At 43.8% G+C, this 27,911-nt stretch overlaps 1 protein-coding gene and 1 pseudogene across 3 annotated transcripts; both read left to right on the top strand.

Annotated features, from left to right (window-relative positions):
• Window positions 1-558: 558 nt before the first annotated feature.
• On the top strand, window positions 559-6,382 carry LOC146341483 (olfactory receptor 5BS1-like). Of its 3 annotated transcripts, none has more exons than XM_084808354.1 (3): window positions 559-826; window positions 1,887-3,226; window positions 3,932-6,382. In XM_084808354.1, exons 2-3 carry the CDS (start codon window positions 3,085-3,087, stop codon window positions 4,879-4,881), a joined length of 1,092 nt encoding a protein of 363 aa, XP_084664480.1. In that variant the 5' UTR covers window positions 559-826; window positions 1,887-3,084; the 3' UTR covers window positions 4,882-6,382. The 3 variants fall into 3 exon arrangements, with proteins under 3 accessions (XP_084664480.1, XP_084664479.1, XP_084664478.1); XM_084808353.1 differs by having other exon boundaries at window positions 559-2,074; window positions 3,068-3,226; XM_084808352.1 differs by having other exon boundaries at window positions 559-3,226.
• Window positions 6,383-23,196: 16,814 nt separating this feature from the next.
• LOC146341482 (olfactory receptor 5V1-like) lies at window positions 23,197-24,129 on the top strand (annotated as a pseudogene).
• The last annotated feature ends 3,782 nt before the right edge of the window (window positions 24,130-27,911 follow it).

The following is a 27,911-nucleotide window of genomic DNA, read 5'->3' as shown; positions in this document are numbered from 1 at the left end:
AGTCATGGGTAAGTGTTTATGAGATTGCAGCCTTGAACTTAATGTTTTTAAGCTGGTAATGAAGTTATAGAGCTTTGGCTATTGGCAGTATAAAAATGTTTTTAAATGAATAAATACATAGATATTTGCAAGGTGAGCATGTCATAAATGAATGCTAAAATGAATGGCAAAACATGCAAGTCCCCCTTTCACACAATGGAAAGAGGTACAAAAGACAAATGTTGAATATGAGCTATGATATTACCAATGATAAATTACTATGGTGTGCATGCCACTTATTCATAAGCTGTCTTGCAAAGTAGAGAGGAAAAGCCTAAGACAGTTCTGTCCCTGATCACATCAAGGAGATACACAAAATCCTCTCTTTGCATTCAATAAATGTGCAGAGGCAATGCAGGGTCGTGGGCTGCCATGGATCATTGGAGCTTGGAGGTGGAGCCAGAGGAACAGCCCCTTTCTATTTGGGTCCTCTCTTCATGTGAGTAACACGTGAGGGAGTCTTTAAATAGGGGAAGAAAGCAAATTCTCCCAGTAAAAACGGATCCCCAAACAGTTTCCTTTTGTTTGCATCTTTTATTTTTATTTTTGCTGAATGTACACTCAGAAAGTGAATGGTTTTGTTTACAATGGAAAACCCTTGAGAATTTCAGATTGTCAGGGGAAATTTTGTGGGAAGATTTACAGAAGGTAATTAATTATTTTAAATATAATTTGCTCAAGAAGAGACACTTCAGTCCCGAGCTAGGCTAGGAAGGGATCACTTTGCAACAGATCTCAAGGCAACTGATGCAGGCAAATGTTCTTCAAAGCAGCATGAAGCATACAGGTGAGTCTAGTTGTTTCCACATTGCATCATGAAGGGCTATTTTACAGAGTTAATTCCAAAACCCAATGGGAAATTCATGGGAACTTTATTTAGTACTGCTACAAAAATAAAATTATTTAAATTATTGTGTTTGTGAATGACTAGTTATTCTAGCTTGTATTTATTCTCTTGAAATTTTCAAGGAAGCATTTGACATGGCTGGGACAACTGTCCAATGTTTGCACACCTCTGTATATAACACAACATTCTGGCAACTGGCTATGTCTAAGAAGTGGAATTCCAGCTCCTTTTAATAAGTTGGGTCTGTCCAGTTCTGGCTGCTGCCCATGCATTCATGTGCTCATGTGATCAGCATCTACGTGTCCAAAACACATGGCTACATACAGATGCTTAGAATCATATACTTACCTATTGAATTCAATGGGGATTATCTCTGGATAGACATGCCTGGGATTGCAGGGTTAAGAAAACATACAGAGGAAATGGAAATTAATAAAAACATCTCTTGTTTCAGGGTTACTACCTGTTGCTAATTTAATTCCCCTTGACATACATCACAGATAACACCTATTGTTATCACATACACTTGCTAGGCAGACAGTACAATTAAAAGTTAAAAGGAGCCACAGTTGTGGCCCCTTTGTTAAGGTCTTTCTGTAAATCAAACATTCTGCCATGTTAAAAAGTAACCATGGAGGTGGGTGGTTTAAACCCTTAAAAAAAACTGAAATGCTTTGACTAATATTTCTGGCAGTTCTGCAGAATCCAAACTTAGTTCTTAGTTCTAATCCCATCATTGTCAGCCAAAAAGGCCATTGCCCATGCTGACTGTGGATGATGGGACTTGCAGTCCCACACATCTGGAGGGCACCAGATTGGGAAAGGCTGTTCTAGTGCATCCTCTTTTCTAGAATTAGGATAGAAAATCTTTATTTAACTTTATTTATTTATTTATTCAATATCTCTACTACCCAATAGCCAAATCTCTGTGTATGGTTCAAAATATGCTCATGTGTTCTCCTCATTCATTTGAAATGTCCCCTTGTTTGGTTTACAATAGGCTATTCAAAGTGATGCACCTGTCTGGGAGTTCCTTGGTGGAGCACCTATGATCTCAAACCGTGTTTACTTTTAAAAAAACACAGCAAGAAGAAAGACATCCAGACCAATCAGTGAGAAAAATAATGTGCCAGATGTTGTACATCCAGTTTCAGAATGGAGAATGCAGACTGAATGAATTAGACACAGGTAGGTGCTGTGGCCCCTTCATGGATCACTGCCTTGTTGTGGTGAAGGGGCTTGCGTAACTCAGTGAAGCCATAAGCTATGCCATGCAGGGCCACCCAAGATGGACAGGTCATGGCAGAAAGTTCTGACAAAATGTGGTCCACTGGAGAAGGAAATGGCAACCCACTCCAGTATTCTTGCCAAGAAAACCCCATGGAACGTATCACAAGGCTAAAAGATATGACGCCGGAAGATCAGCCCCTCGGGTTGGAAGGTGTCCAATATACTACTGGGATGGAAGATGGAATTTCCAAGTAGCGCCAGAAAGAGTGAAGTTTCAAATTGTGGTGCTGGAGAAGACTCTGACGAGTCCCCTGGACTGCATGGAAGTCAAATCAGTCAATCCTCAAGGAAATCAACCCTGACTGCTCATTGGAAGGACAGATACTGAAGCTGAAGCTCAAATATTTTGGCCACCTAATGTGAAGAGAAAACTCTCTGGAAAAGACCCTGATGCTGGGAAAGATTGAAGGCAAAATGAGAAGGGAACGGCAGAGGATCAGATGGCTAGATAGCATCACCAATGCAATGAACATGGACTTGAGCACACTCTGGGAGAGAGCGCAGGACAGGAAGGCCTGGCATGCTATGGTCCATGGGGTCCCGAAGAGTCGGACATGACTGAATGACTAAACAACAACAACAAGGTGCTGTGGGCATCAGATTGCACCTTGCATTCTAGGGCAAAAAGCAATTTCTGAAAACATAAGGGCCAGCTGTTACTCAGATCTGTCTCTTGCCTTCGGTGAAACACACAGATCCCTGGGTAGGCAGAGTGCAGAAATAAAGACAAGTCTTGCAGTATTGAAAGTAGTAAAGCTTGATATGAATTTTAGCTGGTGCATTAATTTAAAAAAGTCAATTGAAGCCAAATTGTGTAGTATCTTGTAGTGGCTGGAGGGAACTGAACCTTCAAAACAGAAAGCCCTCTTCCAATGATATTTACACTTTCAGGGTAGAACCACAGGGAGATGCGCTGTCAGGGTTGGATCCAGATTTACATTGGATTAACTATTCAGGAAGAAGTGGATTTCCTCCTCACCTCCTTTCCACAGGAGCTCCTCCAATCCCTGAAAACACTACGGAGAAACTCGAGAAACCTGTCTGAACCAGGTGAGCTGTGGTGTGGGGGAGATGGGAAATCCCAGGTCTTGTGCAGAGTGATAGGTGTGTAGAGCCCTTCCTCTGAAGAAGGCAGTTCCTGGAGCCAAACCTTAGCCTTCAATCTCTATCTTGAAACAGGTCTAAAACCTGCAGACAGCATAGCCACAGCACCTGGCAGAAGTCTTGGACTTCTCCCTTTCTCCCCACCCCCTGCTTTTTGTACCACTTAGTGGGATGAAACATTCTGTAGAACTCAGAAGCTTGCACACACAGCATTCTGATTGGTTCTAATCAAGTTATTGCCAAATTGGGTATTTTACACTTTTACCCTTAGTTCCAAAAGAGGTTTCTAATGAAGAACGGGGTACACTGATCAAGTCTGATCCCACTCTGGCTCACAGTTGTTTGAATCCTGGCCAATGTAATCTGTATAGCATATAAAATGCTGATATAGATAATGTGAACTTATAATTAGCATGTATCACATCATAAGTAAGAACTATTACTGTGCTGAGCATCCTCTATCCCAGTGTGACATGACATGAAGATACTGTAATGCAGAAATCCGATTACACTGATTAACACATCACACTGATTTCTTTGAAAGCATATACCTTGTCAGGCAGAACAACAGCAACAACAACAACAACAACAACAATAACAACAACATTTTAAAATATTAATTATGTTTACATTTGTTCCCCACTCTTATAGGTCTTACAAATATTCACTATCTCTCTATGGAAAAGCAAACTGTGATAACAGAGTTTATACTCTTGGGACTCTCCAGTGATCCACAAGTACAGATGGTTCTCTTCTTTGTGTTTCTCATCATATATGCCACCACATTATTAGGAAACTCTGTCATCATATTGGTAATCAGGGCTGAGCCTGCCCTTCACACACCCATGTTCTCCTTTCTCAGCCACCTAGCTTTTGTTGACATTTGCTTCTCATCAGTCACTGTCCCAAAGATGCTGGAAAACTTTATAAGACAAGAGAAAACCATTTCTCTGCTGGGATGCTTCACACAGATCTTTTTCTTTTTCCAATTTGGTTGTGTTGAAAGTATTCTGCTTTCAGCAATGGCATATGACAGATACGTTGCGATATGTGACCCATTACATTATCCAATGATTATAAATAAACAGAAGTGCAGACAGCTGGTGGTGGGAGCATGGGTTATGGGTTGGTTGGATGCGTTGGTCAACACATTGCCTTTAATGGATTTGACTTTCTGCAGGTACAGCACAATCAATCACTATACTTGTGAACTTCCATCCCTTCTGAGCTTACCTTGCAGTGAACCTTTCACCAATTATATCGTGATACTTGCCTCTAGTTCTGTCTTTGGGTTTACACCCATGCTCCTAACACTCGTATCTTACATTTATATAATTTCAACTGTCTTGAAGATTCACTCAGCAAAAGGGAGGAGCAAAGCCTTCTCCACCTGTAGCTCACACCTCATTGTGGTTTGTATATTTTATATTTCAGGGTTTTTTGAATACATGAAGCCAAATTCCAAATCTGTCACGGGTCTGGACAGAGTAATCTCTATCCAGTATCTTATTTTAACACCCATGTTAAACCCTCTCATATACAGCCTAAAAAACAAAGAAATTAGAACTATTATTTGGAGAAGGTTTAGAAAGTTTGGGTAAGATACACAGGTACTTTTATGTATAGAAAAGAAAGATGCAAAATATATGGGTAGCCAATGGCAAGGGTGGAGGAGAGAATTGCTTGGTAATGTATTGTACTACCTTTTCTTAGGAAGTACATCAGTTAAAATCTATTGGGTATTGTAAAAGGGACACAACTCATTCACAGTGTCAGAACACTATTCATGTGATAAAGGAGTATGGCAAAACAGAATCATTAGTCTTTGTTGGATGCTGAGAAAGCCTTTCATGCAGTCAAGAAAATTTAATATGGGCTCGTCATTGAAATATATTGATAGAGATCAATTAGATATTTCAAAGCGGAAATAATTCAGACCATGGACAGATAGCCATTAGCAAGATTCTCTATTAATGGATAACTGAAACATATGCATGTTATATTGATGCATGTGCTTGCATTGTTAGATGTGACCTAGGTAAGATGGGGTTAATAGAGTGTTAGGGAGGGAATGAAAGGGGCTTGTGTGGATGTGTGAGGATTCTGAGGTTATAAAAGGAATGAACTGACAGTTAGAAGTTAGATAGTGCCTTAGGCATTGAGGAAGCTACATCTAGCGAGTGGGGTTTTGTGAACAGGATTTAGAGGGGATAGAGTAAGTAGGTAGGTTAGGACCAAGCATAGATTGATTAATAATAATATATAATTCTTTTTCTATTAAATAAATTCTTATTTGTTTGTTTTTAACTACAAAATCCAATGTATTGGTTTGTCTTATTGCACTACTATTAGAAACATATTTTGTGGTTACTTCTCCTGTATTGGGTAGAGGGAACAAATTAGACATATCGGGTGTCTCTTTTACCCAGAGAGTAAAAGGTGCTGAAGCTGTGTGTGTCAGTGAGGACAACTGACCCAGTGGAGGCAGACATCCTGAGGAGGTTTTATTCTCAGTTTCATCAGGTGGGAAGGTGGAGAAGGTAGAACCAAAAGCCGGACAGCAGGAGCTTCACAAGAGTGTTCTCCAACATTCAGTCTTTTGAGGGGAACAAGACAAGATTATCAGATGTCTATCTTGGTGTTTGTTTTCTATTTTGAGCTTTTGGAAGTTTCACTCTGCTTAAGGACATACAGTTAAAGTGAAAAGTATCGTCAGTTCTTCTCTGTGCAGACAATATATTGCTTATCTTGAGAATTATCAAGGAGAATTATCTGCTTTAATATTGGAATTACATATTATATATGTTCATATTGATGATACTGTATCATTTATATAAGTCCTATTTTTCTTTTAAAAATCACGATTAATCAGCATTGGAATTGTAAGTTAATAAGACATTACTTTTTGTTTTAATTGATTTGATATTTCTTGTATATCAAGGTACACTTTCTTGGTCATTCACTGTATTATTTCCCTCTTTATATGTAAAATCTTGTCTGTATTTTCTTGCTGTTTGTATTCATGTCATTTCTAAATACAAATAATTATTACAACAATTTATTCTTTAAAAGATATTTTCTGTTAGAGACATGCATGGTGTAGAAACAAAGTAATCTGTAGTAATCAAATAAAAATTCCCACAGGTACGCCAAGTTAAAAAGTGCTGAAAATTTCATATCTACTATATTTATTCCAATTTCCAGCATATACCTGATATTTGTTTGAATTTTGGTGAAAATTACTCATGTTTGTTATTTAGGCTTGTTTAGGAGTGGTTCCTTTCATAGGGTTGGTGACGTATTGAGCAGCCATTCAAAAATTATTAAGATGTTTCTTCCTCAATAAGTCCTATGGCAGCAACTGCTGGCAAAGTTATGTTGTGCATGCTCAGTTTCACTGTGATGCTAAATGCTGCTAGTACTCCAGTGTTTTCAGAGGGCTTCTGCATTGTAATCTATATTCTATGTACAATTCCTATTCATTTACCTCATAGAATGTTACCTCATAAGGTCAGACTACATGTTACTACACATCCACCCTAGCACATACTACTGCAACTTAGTATGAGTGTGTGGGTAGGGGGACTCCAGTCTTTGCTCTTACTGGGAAAAGCGTATAGAAGGATTGTATCTCACACTAGGAGTATATTCACACAATACACTGAACACACATTCACAGTCTGTGTACACTCATTAAGATGGTTGTGAATATCTATTCAGTCATTCTCATCATGTGCAAGCTCTATATCTGAAGAGGGGGAGTGGGGATGAGCTTGCTAGCTCTGTGCTTCCCTCACCATTTTCATCATTTTATTCCCTTCGAGACACTGACCGGGTTCACAAAACATGTTAATCTACACACTCAATGGTTGAGTATGGGTTGTTGTTGGACTGTGGGTAATTGTGTTGTCTGAACGCACCACGATTTCTGCAGGGTGGCTTGTTAACCATGCAGTGTGGCTTATTTTTCCTGAACAAGCCACTTTGAGAACCCATGGTTTGGTGTTGGGTTGTTCAGGGTGGTTAACAAGCCACACTGCAGAAAACATGCTGAGTGTGGGTTTGCATGTTGTGTGAACCCAGCTTCTGTGGAAGTTCTCCCTAGGATTTTTTAACCCTATCTTCCCTGCATGCTTAAAATTTTTGAATGCCCATATAAGGCTACTGTCCTTGTGCAGTCATACCTGATATGAACACAGGTAATAGAATCCTACTTATTCCAGGGTAAAGATAATGGATATAGTTGAACTTGGTTTGAATGAACACAGATACACTTGTGTGAATTGATTAATGCATGTTCACTTTATGGGTGCTCACATACTACATTTAATGCACCAGACTATGGTTATAGAAAGTTAGCATATATTCATCAATTCACACAAGTATGTCTGTGTTCATTCAACCCATCTACAGTGTATGAATAATCTGTACCCTGGATTTCGTAGGATTCTTACAACTCTGTACAAATTTGGCATGAATACAGGAAGATGTATTCTCACAACCATTTCAAAGTGTGTACAGATGGTATGAATGCACGTTCAGTGTAACATGAGAAGACAACTTTTTATGTAACAATATAAAGTATATCTCCCTGCAGGATGCCTGGGGCACAACCCTTTTTGGTCATTTGAAATCCCCTTTGTGAGCGGAGATGGGTCAAAGAAGATGCAGACAACAAGCTTGGGTTGAAAATTGGGCCACATTTATTGAAATACCTGCAAGGGGTAACTAGGACAGGCATCTAACTGTGTCAGCGGCTAGCTGGCACTTCTTGGGCAAAAACACACCCAACCTGAGGGGTGGCGGTGATCTCGCCATCCCTCCGGACTGCCCCTTCTGGAGGAGGTAGACCTTCCCCTGTCACCCCTTCCTGGTGCCGCCAAACACCTGGGTGAGTGAGTAGGGTTGGTCTCCCAAGCAACCCTCATCCCCCCGCTGAGCCGCACAACCCATTCGGGGGGCCTCAGGTGACACCTGTCACCATAAGGTGCCTCTGCATGCACACCATCCCTACTTTCCTGTTTTGCCCATCCTAGCCGCCAACTGGAATGTGACCAATGATACAGACCGTATTCCCTTACAGGACACACTCAACCCGAATAACAGTGTGATGTAGGCAAAAAGACTCACAGTAATAGGCAAATCGAACTGTGAGCCAAAAATTCCTACATGGCTCCCATAGGGCAACCGGTAAGAAACCCACACTGCTTAGGGGAGGGTGGGAGGGAGCTGTGTTGAGCCAGAGAGCTGAGATTGGTAGGGGGAGTGAGTTTTAGGCAACTCAGCTTGCCCCTCCTTGCATGGTGGTGCCACCGGGGTGCACCAATGAGAGGCCCCTACGTCGTCTCACCCCACCCTCCCGCAATGGCCCTCCCTTTCAGCCAGACAAGCTGGCACCGGGGTTAGGGCACTTGTGAGCAGAGATGGGTTAAAGAAGACGCAGACAACAAGCTTGGGTTGAAAATTGGGCCACATTTATTGAAATTCCTGCAAAGGGGTAACTAGGATGGGCATCTAACTGTGTCAGCGGCTAGCTGGCACTTCTTAGGTAAAAACACACCCAGCCTGAGGGGTGGCGGTGATCTTGCCATCCCTCCGGACTGCCCCTTCTGGGGGAGGTAGACCTTCCCCTGTCACCCCCAACCCGGTGCCGCACAACAGCTGGGTGAGTGAGGAGGGTTGGTCTCCCAGAGTCCCAGGCAACCCTTATCCCCCCGCCGAGCCGCACAACCCATTCAGGGGGCCTCAGGCGTCACCTGTCACCATAAGGTGCCTCTGCATGCTCACTATCCCTAATCCCTTTCTTCTTTTGCCCATCCTAGCCGCCACAGGAGTCACAAGCCTAGTGCTTGTGAAACTCCCCCGACCTGCGCAGAAGAACTTCCCACAGGCCCCTTTGCAGATCAGACAAAAATACATCATTCCCTACGTCCAACACGTGGACACCATCCTGCCTGTAAAGCTCCCTCCTTGTCCACAGAATTCCCTGGTAGGTGATGCACCCATCGCCATGTTCTGACAGCCCACATGCCAGTTCTCTGTTCTCCTTCCACCAGGCCCGTTCCATGGCAGCATTACTCTGCACCCTCCATGTGATTCTCAGGAGCATTGAGGACCATAATATGGTCACCCCTAGCCAACGATGATGGATTGTCTGCAAATGGACCAATGCCTGCTCAACCAAGCCTCGTCCAGGTTTGCAACCCAGGTCGTTCCCTCCCAGGCAGCACCAGGACCTGTGGAGGGAAACTGACCAAACCTTGATGAAACAGGGTGGGAAGGAGTGAATCCCATCGCATACCCCCCCACCCAAGCCACTGTATTGCCACCTGATGGGGAAACTGCAGTTGGGATCCAAAGGCTGACATAGAAGCTCTGTGAGCAGCCCGAAACACCATATTGTGCCAACAAATGAGCACCCGTACCGGCGTAGGTCAAATCCCATCTAAAGACTAAACCATTGGGGGAAGGTGAAGAAAAGCATCATGAAGTATCGGGCAACTCGCGACTGTAGGACCGGAAGGCCCTGGAGCACCATCTCCCTACAGCCCTCACGTGCTTAGATGAAAAACCTACGGCAGCTGCCATAGAGGCTGCCCCAATGCGGAAAGAGTGGGTCCCAAAATGATAATGACCCAAACCCAGTATGGATAAGGCCGACTTAGTGACTGCCCAAAATTGGAACTTTGTCAGTGGCACACCATCATTATGGTAGAATAGGGGACCCTCACTCACCCCGCGGTGTCCGCGAAAAACCTGCAAGGCCTTGACAGGGCATAACTCCTCGGCCTGGGCCCGGTTGAGGGCCACCAATGCTCCCTTGTCAGACCGACGAATACAGAGGTGAATCAGGTTGGAATGAATCTGCACATTGGAGTACATTAAGGCCCTCCCAGTTGAGTCAGATTTGGAAGCCCAGACCAGTTCCAAAATCATAAGGACCCCAAAGAAGGCTGTTAAAGCTGCAGCATGAAAGAGGGAGGCTTCGTATGGAGAAGAGCAAATGGAGGGCCACAATCCCCGGAGCCCTAGAAGGATAACTGGAGACAAAGAATGCCTAGAATCTGGCGGGGCAGGTGACATCCGAGCCCAACCTTGAACTGCCCGCCTAACTTGGAAATCCGAGGTGGAGTCCTCAACCCCTCGCACTTTGGCCCAGAAGGCCAAAGTGGCAAGCCTCCCCGTAATGGTCCGAGCGGATAGCCCCTTGTTATGCAGATGTACGCAGAATTGTAACAAGTGGTCCACAGGTAAGGGCCATGAGTCATGTAACTAGGGATGTACGAAAGTGACTTATCTTTTCAAGGATTCTGTTCATGGGGGGGGGAGGCATTCAGTCCCTCCCCCCGGAATCCTCGATGGGGGGGAGGCAATCCGGTCCTCCCCCCTGGAATCCTTGATGGCCGGCTGTGCTCCATGGCAGCTCTGCGGAGCAGCCGGCCAGGCCCAGGCCAGGGCCATCCACAGCTGGATTTCCAGCCGCGGAGGGCTCTGGGTAAAAACAACAACAACAACACATACACAAATTGCAGCGGCTACGGCCACCACCATTTGCATTCCTTATTTTTTGCCATCTTAGTCTATGTCAATATTTATGTAGACTAAGACGAAGAAAAGAAAGTGGAACGCAAATAGCATAGTAGGCTCCGCGGAGCAGCCGGCCAGGCCAGGGCCGTCCGCAGGAGATTCTACATAGCCTCCATAAGTGTCCTGAGTCTTACCTGTTTTAGTTAGTAGAAACAGGTGACAAAGTGTATTTTCAGTAAACAAAGAAGACATCTCGATCTTTTCTGCATGTACTTAAATACGTAATGGCACATAGAGAACTGATACTATACAAACACAGCCAAGCACAGTGAGTAGGGCTTTGTCCTTCCTTCCTTCCTTCCTTCCTTCCTTCCTTCCTTCCTTCCTTCCTTCCTTCCTTCCTCCCTCCCTCCCTCCCTCCCTCCCTCCTTCCTTCCTTCCTTCCTTCCTTCCTTCCTTCCTTTCCTCTGTATGAGAATATTAACAGAAGGAAAAATCTTATCTGGATTGATGATCGCTTCCGACCCTGGGGGTGACTGCCTATCCAGTGCAGGGTGGGAGGAGTGGTGAGGAGCGGATCTGCTCCTTGCTTCCCCCACCCTACTTTTATGGCTAGACAGACAATTTCGGCTGTCTAGCCATTGGACTTTGGACCTCAGGGAGAGGTGGCTGGATGACACATTGTTGTTGTTGTTGTTCAGTCGTTCAGTCGTGTCCGACTCTTCGTGACCCCATGGACCATAGCACGCCAGGCCTTCCTGTCCTGCACTCTCTCCCGGAGCGTGCTCAAGTTCATATTCATTGCATCCGTGATGCTATCTAGCCATCTCATCCTCTGCCGTCCCCTTCTCCTTTTGCCTTCAGTCTTTCCCAGCATCAGGGTCTTTTCCAGGGAGTTTTCTCTTCGCATTAGGTGGCCAAAATATTGGAGCTTCAGCTTCATTATCTGTCCTTCCAATGAGCAGTCAGGGTTGATTTCCTTTAGGATGGACTGATTTGACCTCCTTGCAGTCCAGGGGACTCGTAAGAGTCTTCTCCAGCACCACAGTTTGAAAGCATCAATTCTTCGGCGCTCAGCCTTCCTTATAGTCCAGCTCTCACAGCCATACATTACTACTGGGAAAACCATAGCTTTGATTAGACGGACCTTTGTCGGCAAGGTGATGTCTCTGCTTCTTACTATGCTGTCTAGTTTGGCCATAGCTTTCCTCCCAAGGAGCAAGCGTCTTTTAATTTCATGGCTACAGTCACCATCTGCGCTGATCTTGGAGCCCAAGAAAGTAAAATCTGTCACTGCTTCCATTTCTTCCCCTTCTATATGCCAGGAAGTGATAGGGCCAGATGCCATGATCTTAGTTTTTTTAATGTTGAGTTTCAAACCAGCTTTTGCACTCTCCTCTTTCACCCTCAACAAGAGGCTCTTGAGATCCTCTTCGCTTTCTGCCATTAGGGTGGTATCGTCTGCATATCGGAGGTTGTTGATAATTCTCCCAGCAATCTTAATTCCGACCTCTGATTCATCCAACCCGGCATTTCTCATGATGTACTCTGCATATAAGTTAAATAAGCAGGGTGACAATATGCAGCCTTGTCGTACTCCTTTCCCAATTTTGAACCAATCGGTTGTTCCATGTCTGGTTCTTACTGTTGCTTCTTGACCCTCGTACAGGTTTCTCAGGAGACAGGTAAGGTGGTCTGGTACTCCCATCACTTTAAGAATTTGCCACAGTTTGTTGTGATCCACACAATCAAAGGCTTTAGCGTAGTCAATGAAGCAGAAATAGACGTTTTTCTGGAATTCTCTTGCTTTCTCCATGATGCAGCGAATGTTGGCGATTTGATCTCTAGTTCCTCTGCCTCTTCTAAACCCAGCTTGTACTTCCGGTAGTTCTCGGTTCGCATACTGCTGAAGCCTAGCTTGTAGGATTTTGAGCATCACCTTGGTGGCATGTGAAATGAGCGCAATTGTGCGGTAGTTTGAACACTCTTTGGCGTTGCCCTTCTTTGGAATTGGAATGTAAACTGACCTTTTCCAGTCTTGTGGCCACTGTTGAGTGTTCCAGATTTGTTGGCATATTGAATGCAGCACTTTAACAGCATCATCTTTGAGGATTTTAAATAGCTCGGCTGGAATACTGTCATCTCCGCTAGCTTTGTTGTTACTAATGCTTCCTAAGGCCCACTTGACTTCACTCTCGAGGATGTCCGGCTCAAGTTCAGTGACCGCACTATCATGGCTATCAGGGACATTCAGATCTTTCCTGTATACTTCTTCTGTGTATTCTTGCCACCTCTTCTTAATCTCATCTGCTTCTGTGAGGTCCCTGCCTTCTTTGTCCTTTATCATGCCCGTCTTTGCACAAAACGTTCCCTTGAGATCTCCAATTTTCTTGAAGAGATCTCTAGTCTTTCCTATTCTGTTGTTTTCCTCGATTTCTTTGCATTGTTCATTGAAGAAGGCCTTCTTGTCTCTCCTTGCTATTCTCTGGAACTCTGCATTCAGTTGGGTATATCTTCCCCTTTCTCCTTTGCTTTTCGCTTCCCTTCTTTCGTGAGCTACTTTTAAAGCCTCAAGGATGACACATAGGATGCATCATACCACCATTTCCAACCTCCCCGCCCCAGCCTGTCCCTGGGAATGCCCCATTTTCACCTCTCTGCCCTGCTCTTATGAGCACCAAGTGAGGGGCCAATCCTCGCTGCCTACGAGGTGGCATGGGAGGAGGTGGGGGTCAGTTCCTGGAAACCAACCTATCCTATGGCCATTAGCTGCTGACTAGTGGCCATAAGATTGCACCCTTAGAATATGAGCAGCTTTGCTTGCAGACAAGTTCTTTTGGGAATTGAGATTGTCAGAAAAAATAGCTGTAGAGCTGATTGTCTTAGTTGTCATGTTGGATTTACCCCCAGTGCCCCAGAACTTGAGCAATTCTGAAGTATAATAAGGGGGGGGGCAGGGAAAGAACTACCACTATGTTGGACTGGGAATAAAATATGGCCCTGCCACCATTAAAACATGGTTTTGGCCTCAGCATCTGCTCAGTTATGCCTCATTATTGCAGCAGCACTTTTTACAAGTGTAGGCAATGAAACTGCCACAATGCAGTATGAGATAAGATACAGAATTACAGATTCTGATGTCCTAGGCAACTGTGGAAGGGTGTTTCCTGATAGGATGGAGCATCACACACTTGCCTAGGGGTCCTTGTCATGAACACACACACACACCTTCATCTGTGACTCCTGGCTCCTCTCTTGCATCACAGAAAGATGTCTGTGGGGTGGGAGGATATTTCACAATCTGCAAACAGGGCTCAAAAATCAAAGGCCTGATTCACCTTAGCCCAAATTCAAATGAATTTATTCCCAGAAATCTTTAGTTCATATTGCATCAGTCAAGAATCTGTCCATTGGTCTTCCATTAAACCTATAAAAAGATTTGTTTGGGATTGTAACAGAATCCAATTTTTCTCCCCCCCCCCGCAAAAAACCCTCTTCAGCCATAATCCATAAAGCACATCATCATGTAGACACTAAACCCCCACCCCCTCAGAATTCAAAATAGTGTCTGATGGGGGGGGGGGAAGAAAGCCATCTCTCCCACAGTTGTTCACCCTCAAGAAGTAAGTGTTAGTTTTGGTTTCCCATTTCTCAGCATCCTCTACCTACTGCAATTTACCTCATTCGTCAGTGGCTTTTTCATGGTCAATCATCCTGTTGTGTGCATAGAATCATAGAATAGTACAGTTGGAAGGGGCCTACAAGACCATTGAGTCCAACCCCCTGCTCAATGCAGGAATCTAAGTCAGAGCAATATGGATATATATGTGTGTGTTTTTTTACTTTCCCCAGAAATATATGAGTTTGAATCCAATGGCTTGTATCCAATGTTAGTCTAACTGAAGTCCCATTGATTTCAATGGGGCTACTGTACATATGACCAAAACTGGATACAACTCAACGATTTTGAGCCTAATTTCCTTTTTGCCTAGTAAAACACTGCACATACATACACACCCCTTGTGGACAGACATATACTTTGGCAATCAGAAGGGGCTGTCGCCTTGTGTGCAAGTTATGAGAACTAAGCTAGGATGTCTAAGTGCAAAGGTCCAGTGAGACAATATTGTTCCATTTCTTCTAAATACAACTCCCCTTTCTCGATTTCCATTGATCTGAATCATTAATAAAAGATATTTGGATTGGTACTATGACTGTGACAGCCTAATGCTATGTTGACTCAGAATCCATCTTGCTCATGTGTCTGAACCTACTGTTGTGCTCCAACCTTTCAAGGAGGCCTGGGGTAAGCCCTCATCTGGCACAGGCCTAGAGGCTTGGTGAAAGTGTCCCTCCTTGCACATTACAAATACAATCCTGCAGGTCCAGTTTCAAAGACTGGGAGAAAGTGAAGTTGGTGGCTGTGATTAAATGGTATCTTGTCTTGTTATTTAGTTGTATATTTTAATGTTTATTTGCTTGATCAATGTATTCTAACATATCATTTCTCCTAAAGACTATCAGTAAGTAGGGGGGAATGGGGAGTTAGGATGTTCAGATTTAAATGGTGTCTCCTGATTGGCTTTTGCTTTTTAAGTTGGGAGAGAGAGAGGGAATAACAGGCACTTGGGTTTTCTTTAGAGGTTTAGATAGAGATTGGCTTTGTGAGGGGTAGGATTAGGGCACTGGGTTCTAGCTCTGGGGGTGATTAGATTCCCCTGGGAAGTTGAGGGAGGTATATTTATTACTTTGATACATTATTATTAGAAAGGGTAGAGTAGGTAAGGAATTAATAAAAACTTGAAAAAGAATTTTACCACATAAAACTCAAACTGCATCGAAACATCTGATAACGTGTAAATAAAGTTTCATTTTTAATTTCTTCTTTCAGACCATACCATCCTTGGTCTCATTTGTTACCAGTACAAGGGTTAGTCAAATCTAGGAAACAAGAAAGCCATGATCTATGCATCTACACCCACACACACAGAGAGAAATTGAAGGTTCTCTCCTCATGAGTAGGAGGGTGGTGGCAGGCATCCCAATAAAGTGGTTGCTTAGGTTATAGTTGATGTATTCCTTCCACACACACTTTCTCTAAGATATTACCTCAAGGAAGATGTTGAGAGATTACAAACTGAAATTCTGGAGCTAGAATCAGTACTTGGTGTTGTCAAAATATTTATGAGGAGTGGCAATGTTATAATAATCACAGGTGGGGGAAGGGTGATACATCACAGTAGCCAAGTTCCATAGGTAAGATAATGCTAGAGTTTCCAATCTGTTCTCCACTAAGGAGAGGAAGTTGTGCATCTGATTGTTACAGGGATCTATCAAGACCCTTTCAAATTATATTCTATATAATTCTATAGGTTCTGTTAGCAATTTATTCAGACGTTAGGAGTATAGTTCTGGGTGTGCAACAGTATTGTCCTATATTCTGTTCTGTAATAAGTAAACTCCTCCCAACACCTTGCAATTCATGTTCACATTAGAAACATTCTGCATACCACGAATGCCATCATGCTGTGCTCAGGAAGAACTGATCATATTTGGTTAAGCTGACTGCTCGCCAATGTCTTTTTTTTAAAAAAAAAAATCCTCTAAAGCTTGAGGATGTTTCCTCCTGAATTGGTAATTCAATTCAAGGGGCTAGCTCAAAGACCAATTAGAATCTGGAAAGAGAGAGATATGAGAATTTAACTGAAGCTACCCTGAATTCTTTAAAAAATCTCTTTCCAATTCATTTTGAAATTTGATGGAGGATCAGCAGCTCTAGTACCAGCTTTAGGTATCTTCTTCCTTCCGATATCCACATGTATTTGTTCATGTACATATATATCCATATTATACTTGTAATGAAGGCACCATTTGTTAGAAATTCACAATGAATATACAATTTTACCCCATTTCTGAAGAAATAGCCTTTCTTACGGAAGTTATGCAGACCCACGGAGATGGCTGGGCACCGGAATTACAGCTGTCAGTATGGATTTATCTTCGTAATTTTCAAAGCAGAAAAAAAGAGGAGAATTCTGGGGGCTTGTGAATGTCTGAACGATGGTACGGCGCACTGGCCGCAAACTGCGGAAGTCAAGCGGCATGGAAGGTACCCAATTCATACATCCCTAGGCTACGTAAATACTTACGTAGCCTATTAAGGCAAAGAGCAGGGGCGCAAATGGCTTAGTGGCTGCCATTTGTGCCCCTACCTTTTTCCATGATAGGCTACATAAATACTTACGTAGCCTATCACGGCTTACTGCAAGGATGCAAATGGCGTCTGCTACAATGGCCACCATTTTCTGCTGCAGCAGCCCGGCAGCTGCCGGGAGGGAGGCCAGCCAGAGCTGCTGCCGCCTCCGCATCCACCACTGCCACAGCTGCCGCATCCATGGCCAAGTACGCTCTGTCCCGAGGGGATTCCGTGGGGTGGCAGGGGGGTGTTCCACCATGGATTCCGGGGGGCCAGACTATCCAGCCTCACTGGATTCCATGGCAGAATTCTCTGACATCCCTAATTACCAGTCCTAGAATCCCTGGTTGCAAATACCACAATTTGTATGATTTCTCCCAGGTATTCTGGAAATGGTAGTCCCAGTGCTATCCCCACTGGGAAAAGAAGCCCACATTTGTTGGGTATCAGATTACTTGCAGATTATAGTATGAAGTGGGGTGAGGGCTCCCCCCCTCCCCCCACACACATACATGCACAACCTTGGACAGCTGTCTCCCCCCCCATACCCTCTCCTGGCAAGCTGCCATATCATCATGTAGACTAGAGTCTTCTCAAAGGCATTACTGGTGTAGTCCCATGTTCAAAAAGCACAGTAGCTTTGCTTCCAGTGGAGCTCACCCCAGCTGAATTATACCAGTGGCTTTGAACTGCTTTAAAAAAGTTGCAGGAGGAGGGAATTAGTAGCACTCAGATCAAACCACCTTGGACTAAAAAATGTAAGTATTAATATCCCTGATGAAAGTTTGGAGAATTACACATGTGCGCATACACACACACACACAGACTCACACACTGAGCTTTCTCCACCCTCATGCCATTTAATCTTCAAAATAGGTCTAAAAGGGAGGAAGGCAGCAAGAAATCTCCCTCCCTAACAATTGAGGTTGTGTTGGTGGTGAAGAACACATTCAGCCCATTTTAAAGTCTAAGTTTAAATTCTGTGGCAACCAAATGAAAAGGTTCCAGAGTTGCATGCAGTGTATATAGGAGATGACCATGTACTTCAGACAATATTCTCCACATGGCCACAGAGGTGTTGGTACATTTCAAGCTGCATGAAGATAATGACCTCATCCATGTGATCAACTAATGCATGCAAGATCATATGACTTATCCTCTGATGACAGCCCCAGTGTGGAGCAATGCAGTAAGGAGATTCTATGTGGCCTCCATAAATGCCCCATCGCTTTTAGTTAGTAGAGACAGGCAGCAAAGTTTTTTCAGTAAACAAAGAAGACACCTGCATCTTTTCTCCATATGGTTAAATGTGTAAGGACACAGAGACAGCAGATAAACTCAAACAAACAAAGTGAGTAGGACTGTGCTCCTTCTTTGTTTTGTCTGTCTGTCTGTCTGTCTGTCTGTCTGTCTTTCTTTCTTTCTTTCTTTCTTTCTTTCTTTCTTTCTTTCTTTCTTTCCTGTATGTGACAATATTAACTTAGAATGTGAGCAGCTTTGCTTTCAAACAAGGCCCTTTGGGAATTCAGATTGTCAGCAGAAATGCCATGCAGAGTTGTTGTTTTCCCCCAGAAGGCAATTAAGTATTTAATTATTTTAAATATAATTTCTTCAAGAAGAGATTTCTCAGTGCTCTAGCCAGGCTGGTAAGACAACCACTTGCAGGGAATCTCTGACATGAAGGCAAGTTTGTGGGAAAAGGAGAGAATAAAATTTCTTTTCAATGAGTCTGTCAACGACAACAAGAACAGTTTAGGTCAGTATACTTCTTTTTGAATTGTATTGGTAAGAATTATTTTGCGGAATTAATTCCTAACTCCATTGGAAAAATCATTAACAGTACAAACATATACATGTATATTCAGATGTAAGTCCCCTTGAGTTTAATGGGCCTTACTCCCAGGTAAGTGTGTATATGATTGTAGCTTAAATGAACTAAAATGATCAGCTTTATCATTATTCTGAAAATCTAATTTAAATTATATGTATATTAATAACAAGTAAATACAGCTTGCATTCCGCAAACTCAGATGCATTTTGTTGGTATCTGTAAGACATTTCTTCACTCCTACTACAAATCTAATGGGAGGTTTGGCCCCTACCAACCATTGAATGAACACACAGAGGATGTTGCGTGGCCACATTGGCTGGCCCCACTCACAGCTCCTGCTGCACACTGCCATCACACTCACTGCTCACTTAAGGAATGCCCGTTCGATGTTCACTGGAGTTCTCTGAGCATGCAAATGGATGCGTGCAGGGACTCTGGCCAATCAGGGCCTCTCTTTGTAGAAATTCTTTCCATACATTTGCACATGCAGGGGATATTTGTTGGGGGAGCATACTGGTTTGCATGTGTGGTGATGGATGGGGCTTGCCTGAACAGCCCCATCACCTTCCCTTCACACTCATTCAAAGCATGGAGGGGTTTGTGTATCCCACCCTGAATTGAAGTGCCAAGAAATGACAGACCACTAACAGCCCAGAGTTCTATCCTGAAGTGTGACTTGGCTTGCTCTGTGCTTTGCAGCTGTCTTCAGTTATTAGGTACTGTAAATGTTGTGTCTTGAATTTTGAATCCTATGTGTCAACATGTTCAGTTCTCAAAGTTTACTCCTACTCTATGTATGTGGGACATACAACAAAACATTGCAGCATATCCTCATTGCCAAGCGATGTTTTAGCCAGCCATGCCATCCTCCAGGATGGTCTAAGGAGAAAGGGGCTCAAACAAGTCATTCCACTGCCCCTTCCTATATAATGATTTCCAGGTTTTCTCCCAATTGCACAGTCAAACTTCTGTGGCTCCTACAGCCTAATTACCATACTCATTGTTCTTTGGGATGTTTTTGTTAGGGGGTGTGTGTGTGTGTGTGTGTGTGCTTTAAGTTTAGGAGGAGTAATGCATGTGTCCCGTACTACATATATAACAATTCCCAGCTTTCTTGCAAATGTGGTATCATGGTAAGTATCTGCAGGTATGCTTCATGTCTCCTATTTTGGGCTACAGCAGCAAGTGTTTCTGACACCCAGTCATTTAACAATAGCAACAACAAAGGTCCCCCCGGTCCCTCAAATAGGTTGTGAGAATCCCTGATTTTTGTAGTATCACAGATGCAGGTTTGTACTTGTATGTGCAGGTCATCCCACCCTGTGCCCCATAGTGGGCAGTAGTTAATTGGCTTCTGTCTAAATACTTGTAGCCAGATTGGTGAATAATAGTGTGCATAAATCACATGACATGATTCGGCAGGCTGACCGCACTCGTGCTGTGCATATGAGAACCAGTTTAGAAAACAAGAAAGATCCCAAAATATATTCTTGGTTTTTATTAGTGATTAGGATGGAAAGTATCTGTGATTTGAGTTCTTCTGCTTAATCTTCCTTGCCAGACAGCTATATGGTAGAATTCTGGCTTATTTTACTAGGTTATGTGTGCTCTCCACATGTTCATTTGGATATAAAAATAATTCATGAGGATCCATCCCACAGGACAGTTGATAGTAGAAAGCCCTTTGAGGGAAAGGAGAAAATGTCCAGGGGGCTGTCTTCACAAGCGATTTGGTGTGAAGTTACAGCAGTCTGAGGTCCTTCATGACAAATGATGTCATCACCTATCTGCTGCCAACCAGCTGCTTCCCTCTTGGAAAGCCTCATTGTCTGAAATTCCTTTTACTCTAACTTTTTTTTGGTACTTAAAGTGGCTCCCTGGCAGTTTTGCCACAGTGTGTGTCATGTCCCCACCCCCGGCATTAAATCCTGGGTGTGCCTCTGTGACCTGGCAGTGATGTGGTCAATGGGGTGGGATGCCCCATTCCCTCTTGTTTCACCAGTTTTAGTAGGTTTTCACATATCCCCCTTCTGTACATATTTACTCATCAGTAAGAAATAATTCTTGCTCTCCCACAGTGAATCAATAACATATTCCAATGCTGGATGAGGCTCTCTGTAAAGCAAACCCCTTCTGTGCATGTTTACTCAGAAGTAAGAAATAAATCTTGCTCCCCTGCAGTGAATCTTTAATAGATTTCAGTGCATATGGAGCCACGGTAAATCACTAAAGCGTTAAAGCATTTAAAAGGTTAAAGGCTAACTTTATTAACTCACCCTAAAGTGCTCTTTGTCTTCTCCATGAAATCGATATGTCGATGCTGTGCTTTTTTGATGTTCTGTAGTTTCTCTGTAGTTATGTAGTCTCAGTAGTAGGGATGTCAGAGAATTCTGCCATGGATCTCGGGGAGGCCGAATGCCAGGGCATTTGGCCCCCCGAAATCGGTGGCGGAACAGTCTGCCCCCCCGCCCACCCCGGGACGAGACTTACCTGGGGTGGATCTTCCTGGCGGTGGTGGTTCTGGCGGTGGCTCCTGCGGCGGTTCGGTGGCGGCGGCCAGTCTTCCGAACGGCTGCCGCCACTGCCGCCATTTCCAGTTTAAAAAAAAAGTGATAGGCTATGTAAAGATTTACATAGCCTATCACGGCTAAGTTAAAAAAAAAAAGTGATAGGCTACGTAAATGTTTATGTAGCCTATCATGGCTGACTTAAAACAACAACAACAATGCGCATACACAAATGGCGGTGGCCACGGCCACCGCCATTTGCGTTCCTTATTTTGGCACGTCTTAGTCTACATCAAGTTTTATGTAGACTAAGACAGAGAAAATAAGGGGAACGCAAATAGCGTAGCATCCATAGCACATTGTTGTTGTTTTAAGTCAGCTGTGATAGGCTAAGTAAACATTTACGTAGCCTATCACGGCTGACTGCAGGGACGCATGCAGCGGCAGCTACAGCCGCCGCCATTTGCGTCCCTGCTAGCCAGCGCCCGGATGTCTGGCTGCTGGCAGAGCCGGCCGGCGGCTCCGCAGAATCCCTGCAGAGCACAGCTGGCCAGCCAGGATTCCGGGGGGGGGGGAGGGACGGAGTGCCTCCCCCCCCCACCATCAACATAATCCGTGAAAGGTAAGTGCCTTTTGTACATCCCTACTCAGTAGTGATCGTTCAAGGTTATGGGAGCTTCTCAACTGAGCAGGGAGAAGTAGACAGTGGGGTAGGAAGAAATAATTCCTCAGCATAGTGCTGGAATGGGGCAAAATTGGGAGGTTGGGCTGCTTTCATGGGAAGCTTTCAGAGGCTACACTCCAGAATTGAAGATTTTGGCTTCTCAAGGCAAAAGTGTGCACATTGGGGAAAAAGTGTGTGTGCATGGGGAGATAATGTAGTAGCAGAAGGGAGCCTTGAGAATTGTGAATTCGTTGCTCTCCATTCATAGCAATATTGTAGCTGGGGGAAGCCCCAATGGGGGGAACGGGGTGGGGGGGGACAAGCCTCTCTCATTGGTTGACCAGTCCCTGTCAGTATGATGACATTCAGTTCTTCTCCCCTCACCCCATCCAGAAGGTGACCCCTGAAAACCAGATTTTAAAGGTACTGTACACTCGGCTTTTCTTGCTTCATGTGTCTGTTGGTGACATACCAAAGCCCATTCCATGAAAATCTGGGTAATCCTTCAATGCACTTCTCATTCCATTGTCATGAATATCCTCCCTAAGTGAATCAAGGGCACAAGGTGGTATTCATCTGCTTGTCACCCTGTCCCCTTCTCTTCTCTTCTCTTCTCTTCTCTTCTCTTCTCTTCTCTTCTCTTCTCTTCTCTATGTCTTCTGAAAGACTTTGCTGGCATTACTGGTCACAAAATTAACTTCTCATAATCATAATGGATGGGAATTAAGAATAAGTGAAAAAAAAAGTCATCCCTGAACCATCCCTATATGGGGGACGAGATGGAACCTTGCAGGTTCCCATGAACACAAATGCTACAGGTTTAAGCAGGTCTCCCCGTATCACCTTCTGAATGGGCTCTCCCACTAGGAACAGAACCACTGAACCACTGTGTTTCCAATCTACAACCAAGACAGTCTATTCAGAGAGATATCTGATGCTAAGAGCATTACACTATAAGAAAGGAATATTCCTCCACTGAGCATATTCTAGACTACTTTGACATGACAAAGCATTAGAGTGAAGACACTCTAATGCTGACATCCAATTGAAAACAATGCACTGATTCCTGAGAAAACAGGCATCGTGTCAGGTAGCTAATCATAATTATATTCCTTATACTAATACATTAAAGTATTACTTATTCATGCCTATATTTGTTTCCCCACTCCTATAGAACTCACAGATGTTCATTACTTCACTATGGAAAATCAAACTGTGATAACAGATTTTATACTCCTGGGACTTTCCAGTGATCCACAAGTACAGATCTTTCTCTTCTTTGTCTTTCTAATCATATATGCCATCACATTATTAGGAAACTCTACCATCATATTGGTAATCAGGGCTGAGCCTGTCCTTCACACCCCCATGTTCTTCTTTCTCAGTCACCTTGCCTTTGTTGACATGTTCTACTCAACTGTCACTGCACCAAAGATGCTGGAAAACTTCATAAGAAAGCAGACAACCATTTCTCACTTGGGATGCATTGTACAAATCTCTTTCTTTATCCATTTTGCTTGTGCTGAAATTTTTCTTCTTTCTGCAATGGCATATGGCCGATATGTTGCTATATGTGATCCTCTACATTATTCAACAATAATGAAAAAACTAATGTGCAGACAACTGGTGGGGGGAACCTGGGTAACTGGTTTCTTTGATGCTCTGATCAATACAATGCCTTTGAAGGATTTGACCTTCCTCAAATACAATACAATCAGCCACTACACCTGTGAACTCCCAGCAGTTTTGAGCTTGTCTTGCAGTGAAACTTTCACCTCTCATATGTTGATACTTGCCTCTGGTTTTATTTTTGGTTTAACCCCTTTCCTCCTCACCCTTGTCTCTTACATTTATATCATTTCAACCATCCTGAAGATTTGCTCAGGAAAAGGCAGGAGTAAAACCTTCTCCACCTGCAGCTCACACCTCATTGTGGTTTGTTTGTTTTATCTTTCAACATTTTTTCGATACATGAAGCCAAGTTCTAAGTCTCTCACTGATCTGGACAGAGTGATCTCTATCCAGTACAATATTTTAACTCCTGTGTTAAACCCTATCATATACAGCCTAAAAAATAAATAAATCAAAACTCTTATTTGGAAAAGGTTTCAAAGATATAGCTAAAGCTACACAGCTATATATATGTGTGTGTAGAAAGGCAAGATTCAAAATATGCAGGCAGGCATTCTACCATGCATAGTAAAGAAAATTGAGAATTGTTATGTAAATGTGCTGTGTTATATTGTGATAGGTAATATAAATTTGGTATTGTAAAAGGGAGACAACTTTTTCAAATGTTAGAACACTATTAAGGTAATAGGTAATATCAAGAAATATGGCAAAACAAGAGCATTAGTCTATTTTTTGGATGCTGAAAAAGACTTTCATATGGTCAAGTGCTCAGGGAATTTAATATGGCCCCATAATTTAGATATATTGGTAGATATTAATGGGGTATTTCAAAGCAGAGATAGCTCAGACCATGGATAGATGTTATGCACACTAAGCAATTAGCAATATTTTCTGTTAACTGATATCTTTCTCTAACAATCAATCTTTTGAGGGGAACAAGACAAAGTTGTCAGAAATCTGTCTTGTTTTTTGTTGTCTTCATTGACCTTTTGGCCGTTGCAGTCTGTTTATGGGCATACAATTAAGTTCAAAGGTAGCTACATTTCTTGTCTCTGTGGATAATATGGTGCTTATCTTAATAACCTACTGAATTCTATCCTATCCTATGCATGGGTATTATATTAAAATTGCATATTATATATGGGAGAACCATTTCTATGAGTCCTCATTTGTAAATAAAGAAAATTTTATCAAGATTTATCAGTGTGTTGGAATGATATGTTAATAAGACCTTATTTTCATTGATTTCATGTTTCCTGTATATAGAAATACATTTCTTGCCCTTTCCCTGCATGCTTCCCTTCTGTATATGTAAAACTATTTCGTCTTATTTTCTTGAAGTTTGTACGTGTGTCATTTTAATTAAAAATATTTTTTTAAAATGATTCTTGAAGAGAGCTTAGCTGTTTGAGACATGTACGTATGTGTAGAAACACTAAGAAGAAATATTTGAGTGGGGTATTTTCAAGAAATAAATATATGAAGTGCATTCTCTCTATTCAGTTGGGGAGGGATCTGGTAAAATCCCCCTCCCAACTCAAGAATGCATTAATGTTTTATCTATTTATGACTGTTTCCAGCCACTATGTTACTCCTTTCTGTTTCCATCTTGTTTGCTCTTTCATTCTGTGATCATAGCCAATCAAGGATCACAACACCATGCAACTCATGATACCTAGCCATTCACATGTACTACCCAGCATTGTAAAGAAATTAGTGTTCCCTGTTGCTTAGGTAATCATGCCATGATATTTGTTGGAGACAATTGGAAAACCCCACTCTCTTGCAGCACTGTATTACAAGAAAGACCGGTTCCAGGGCTGAGGGGGCACATAGTGAAGTGTGATCCTGTGGGTCACTTAGGCAAGCCTACCTTCCAGCATAGGTACCTGCCCTGGGCTGAACAGCTTTTAGCTGTCAAGTTGGATTTGCTCCCAATGCCCCAGAATTTTATGTCAAGCAACTCCTCTAGGGATGTCAGAGAATTCTGCCACGGACTCCAGTGAGGCCCAGAATCCGTGGCAGAACAGCCTCCCCCCCCCTGCCACACTGCAGAATCCCCCCGGGACAGAGCTTACCTGGTGGCAGATGCGGTGGATGCGGCGGTGGCGGCTCCAGCTGGTCTCCCGGCCACTGACGGGCTGCTGTGGCCACAAATGGTGGCCATCGTAGCGGCCACCATTTGCGTGGCTGGCTTTGTTCATGATAGACTACGTAAATACTTACGTAGCCTATCACAGCAAAGAGCAGGGGCACAAATGGTGGCCACTACGCCATTTGTGCCCCTGCTCTTTGCTGTGATAGGCTACGTAAGTATTTACGTAGTCTATCATGAACAAAGCCAGCCACGCAAATGGTGGCCGCTACGATGGCCACAAATGGCGGCCATCGTAGCGGCCACCATTTGCGTGGCTGGCTTTGTTCATGATAGACTACGTAAATACTTACGTAGCCTATCACAGCAAAGAGCAGGGGCACAAATGGTGGCCACTACGCCATTTGTGCCCCTGCTCTTTGCCGTAATAGGCTACGTAAGTATTTAAGTAGCCTATCAGGGCAAAAGGCAGCCACGCAAATGGCGTAGCGGCCACCATTTGCGTCCTTGCCTTTTGCCGTGATAGGCTACGTAAATACTTACATAGCCTATCATGGCTTACTGCAAGGACACAAATGGTGGCCGCTACGACGACCACCATTTGCAGCCGCAGCAGCCTGGCTGTTGCCAGAACTCTGGCTGCAGCTGGCCCTAGCCAACAACTCCATGAAACTGCTTCGGAGCGGAGCCGGCCAGGGAGGATTCTGGGGGGAGAGATGGAGCACCTCCCCCCCCCACAGATTGCCCACCTGGCATGGAGCCAGGTAAGGCTTTCATACATCCTTTCTCCTCAACTGTGTTTCTTGGTGGTACCTACCCTATTTACACAAATGGGCAACGAAAAAGCCACAGTGCAGTATTCAATGAGAAAGAGGACTACAGAGATGCTTCTGATGTCCTGGGAAATTGTGGAAGTGTGTTTTCTTATGGCAGGGAACATCACATGATTGCCTAGTGGTAATGTCCATATGCATACAGACACAAAAGGTCTTCATCCCTGTTCCTGGGTGCTCTCATGCATTGCAAAAAAATGGGCAAAGGCACTTCACAGCCTGCAAATAGAGTTGAAAAGGTCTGACTCACCTCAGTCCTAATTCAAATAGGGGTGGACAAAAGTCACTTACCTTTCGTCAAAGCTTGTTCGCGGTGGGGGGGAGGCGCTTCGCTGCTCCCCCCGCGAAGTTCAGGCCGGGGGGGAGGCTTCCTGCCTCGCCCTGGCCGAAATTCAGGCCGGGGGGGAGGCTTCCCGCCTTGCCCCGGCCGAAATTCAGGCCGGGGAGGAGGCTTCCCACCTCACCTGGCCGCGAACTCGCAAGTTTTTTTTTTTTAAAAAAAACCGCCCCCATGATAGGCTACGTGACGATTAACGTAGCCTATCACGGCTAGATTTGCAAAGTCTAATAATTTGCAAATAGCGTTGCCCTTATTTTCGCGGCAGTCTGCGTAAAGATTTACGTAGACTACAGCGACCAAATAAGGAACGGGAATGGCGGCTCCCTATGGGGGCCGCCGTTATCCGTACGCGCTTTTTTTTTTTTTTTTAAAGTCACCCGTGATAGGCTACGTGACGATTTACGTAGCCTATCACGGCTGACTTTGCAAATCTAGCTGTGATAGGCTACGTTAATCGTCACATAGCCTATCATGGGGGCATTTTTTTTCTTCTTTTATTGGGATGGCGGCGGCGGCAGCCAGTCGAAAGACTGGCTGCCGCTCCCGCCCCGCACGAACAGCCGCCGAACCGCCAGCCGGACCCGCTGCCGGGAGGGACATTCGGCGAAGGTAAGTCCCGTCCCGGGGGGGTGCGGGGTGTGGGGGGGTGAGGAGGATTTCTCCTCGAAACTTGTTTGGGGGGCCAAACACGTTGGCGCTCGGCCCCCCGAAGTTTCGGGGAGAAATTCTCCGCCATCCCTAAATTCATATCAGTTTAGTTCCTGAAATAATAAATGCATAATATATAAGCCAAGAACCTGCCCATTGGCCTCCCACTAAACTGAGGGTGGGTGGCAACATCTGGCCCTCCAGATGTTTTGGTCTGAAACTCCCATGATCCCTCATGATTTGGTGTGCTGGCTTTGGCTGATGGGAGTTTTAAACCTACAAAAACTTAAAAAACAAAAAAACCTACAAAAACAAGCCACTGGGATTGCAATGGAATCCTCCCTTTTTCTATCCCCAA

Source organism: Heloderma suspectum, chromosome 6 (genome assembly GCF_057233095.1).
Source record: "Heloderma suspectum isolate Gila_16-S chromosome 6, 16-S_ref, whole genome shotgun sequence".
Classification (NCBI taxonomy): domain Eukaryota; kingdom Metazoa; phylum Chordata; class Lepidosauria; order Squamata; family Helodermatidae; genus Heloderma; species Heloderma suspectum.
The sequence above is the reverse complement of the archived record's forward strand: the minus strand, read 5'-3'. Positions and strand labels throughout refer to the sequence as shown.

What these genes read in the sequence shown, in the direction of transcription:
- LOC146341483 (XM_084808354.1), top strand. Translation starts at nt 3,085, where the DNA reads ATGCGCTGTCAGGGTTGGATCCAGATTTACATTGGATTAACTATTCAG. An exon ending in GAGAAACCTGTCTGAACCAG is followed by an intron (nt 3,227 to 3,931) that starts GTGAGCTGTGGT and finishes CCACTCTTATAG; the next exon opens with GTCTTACAAATATTCACTAT.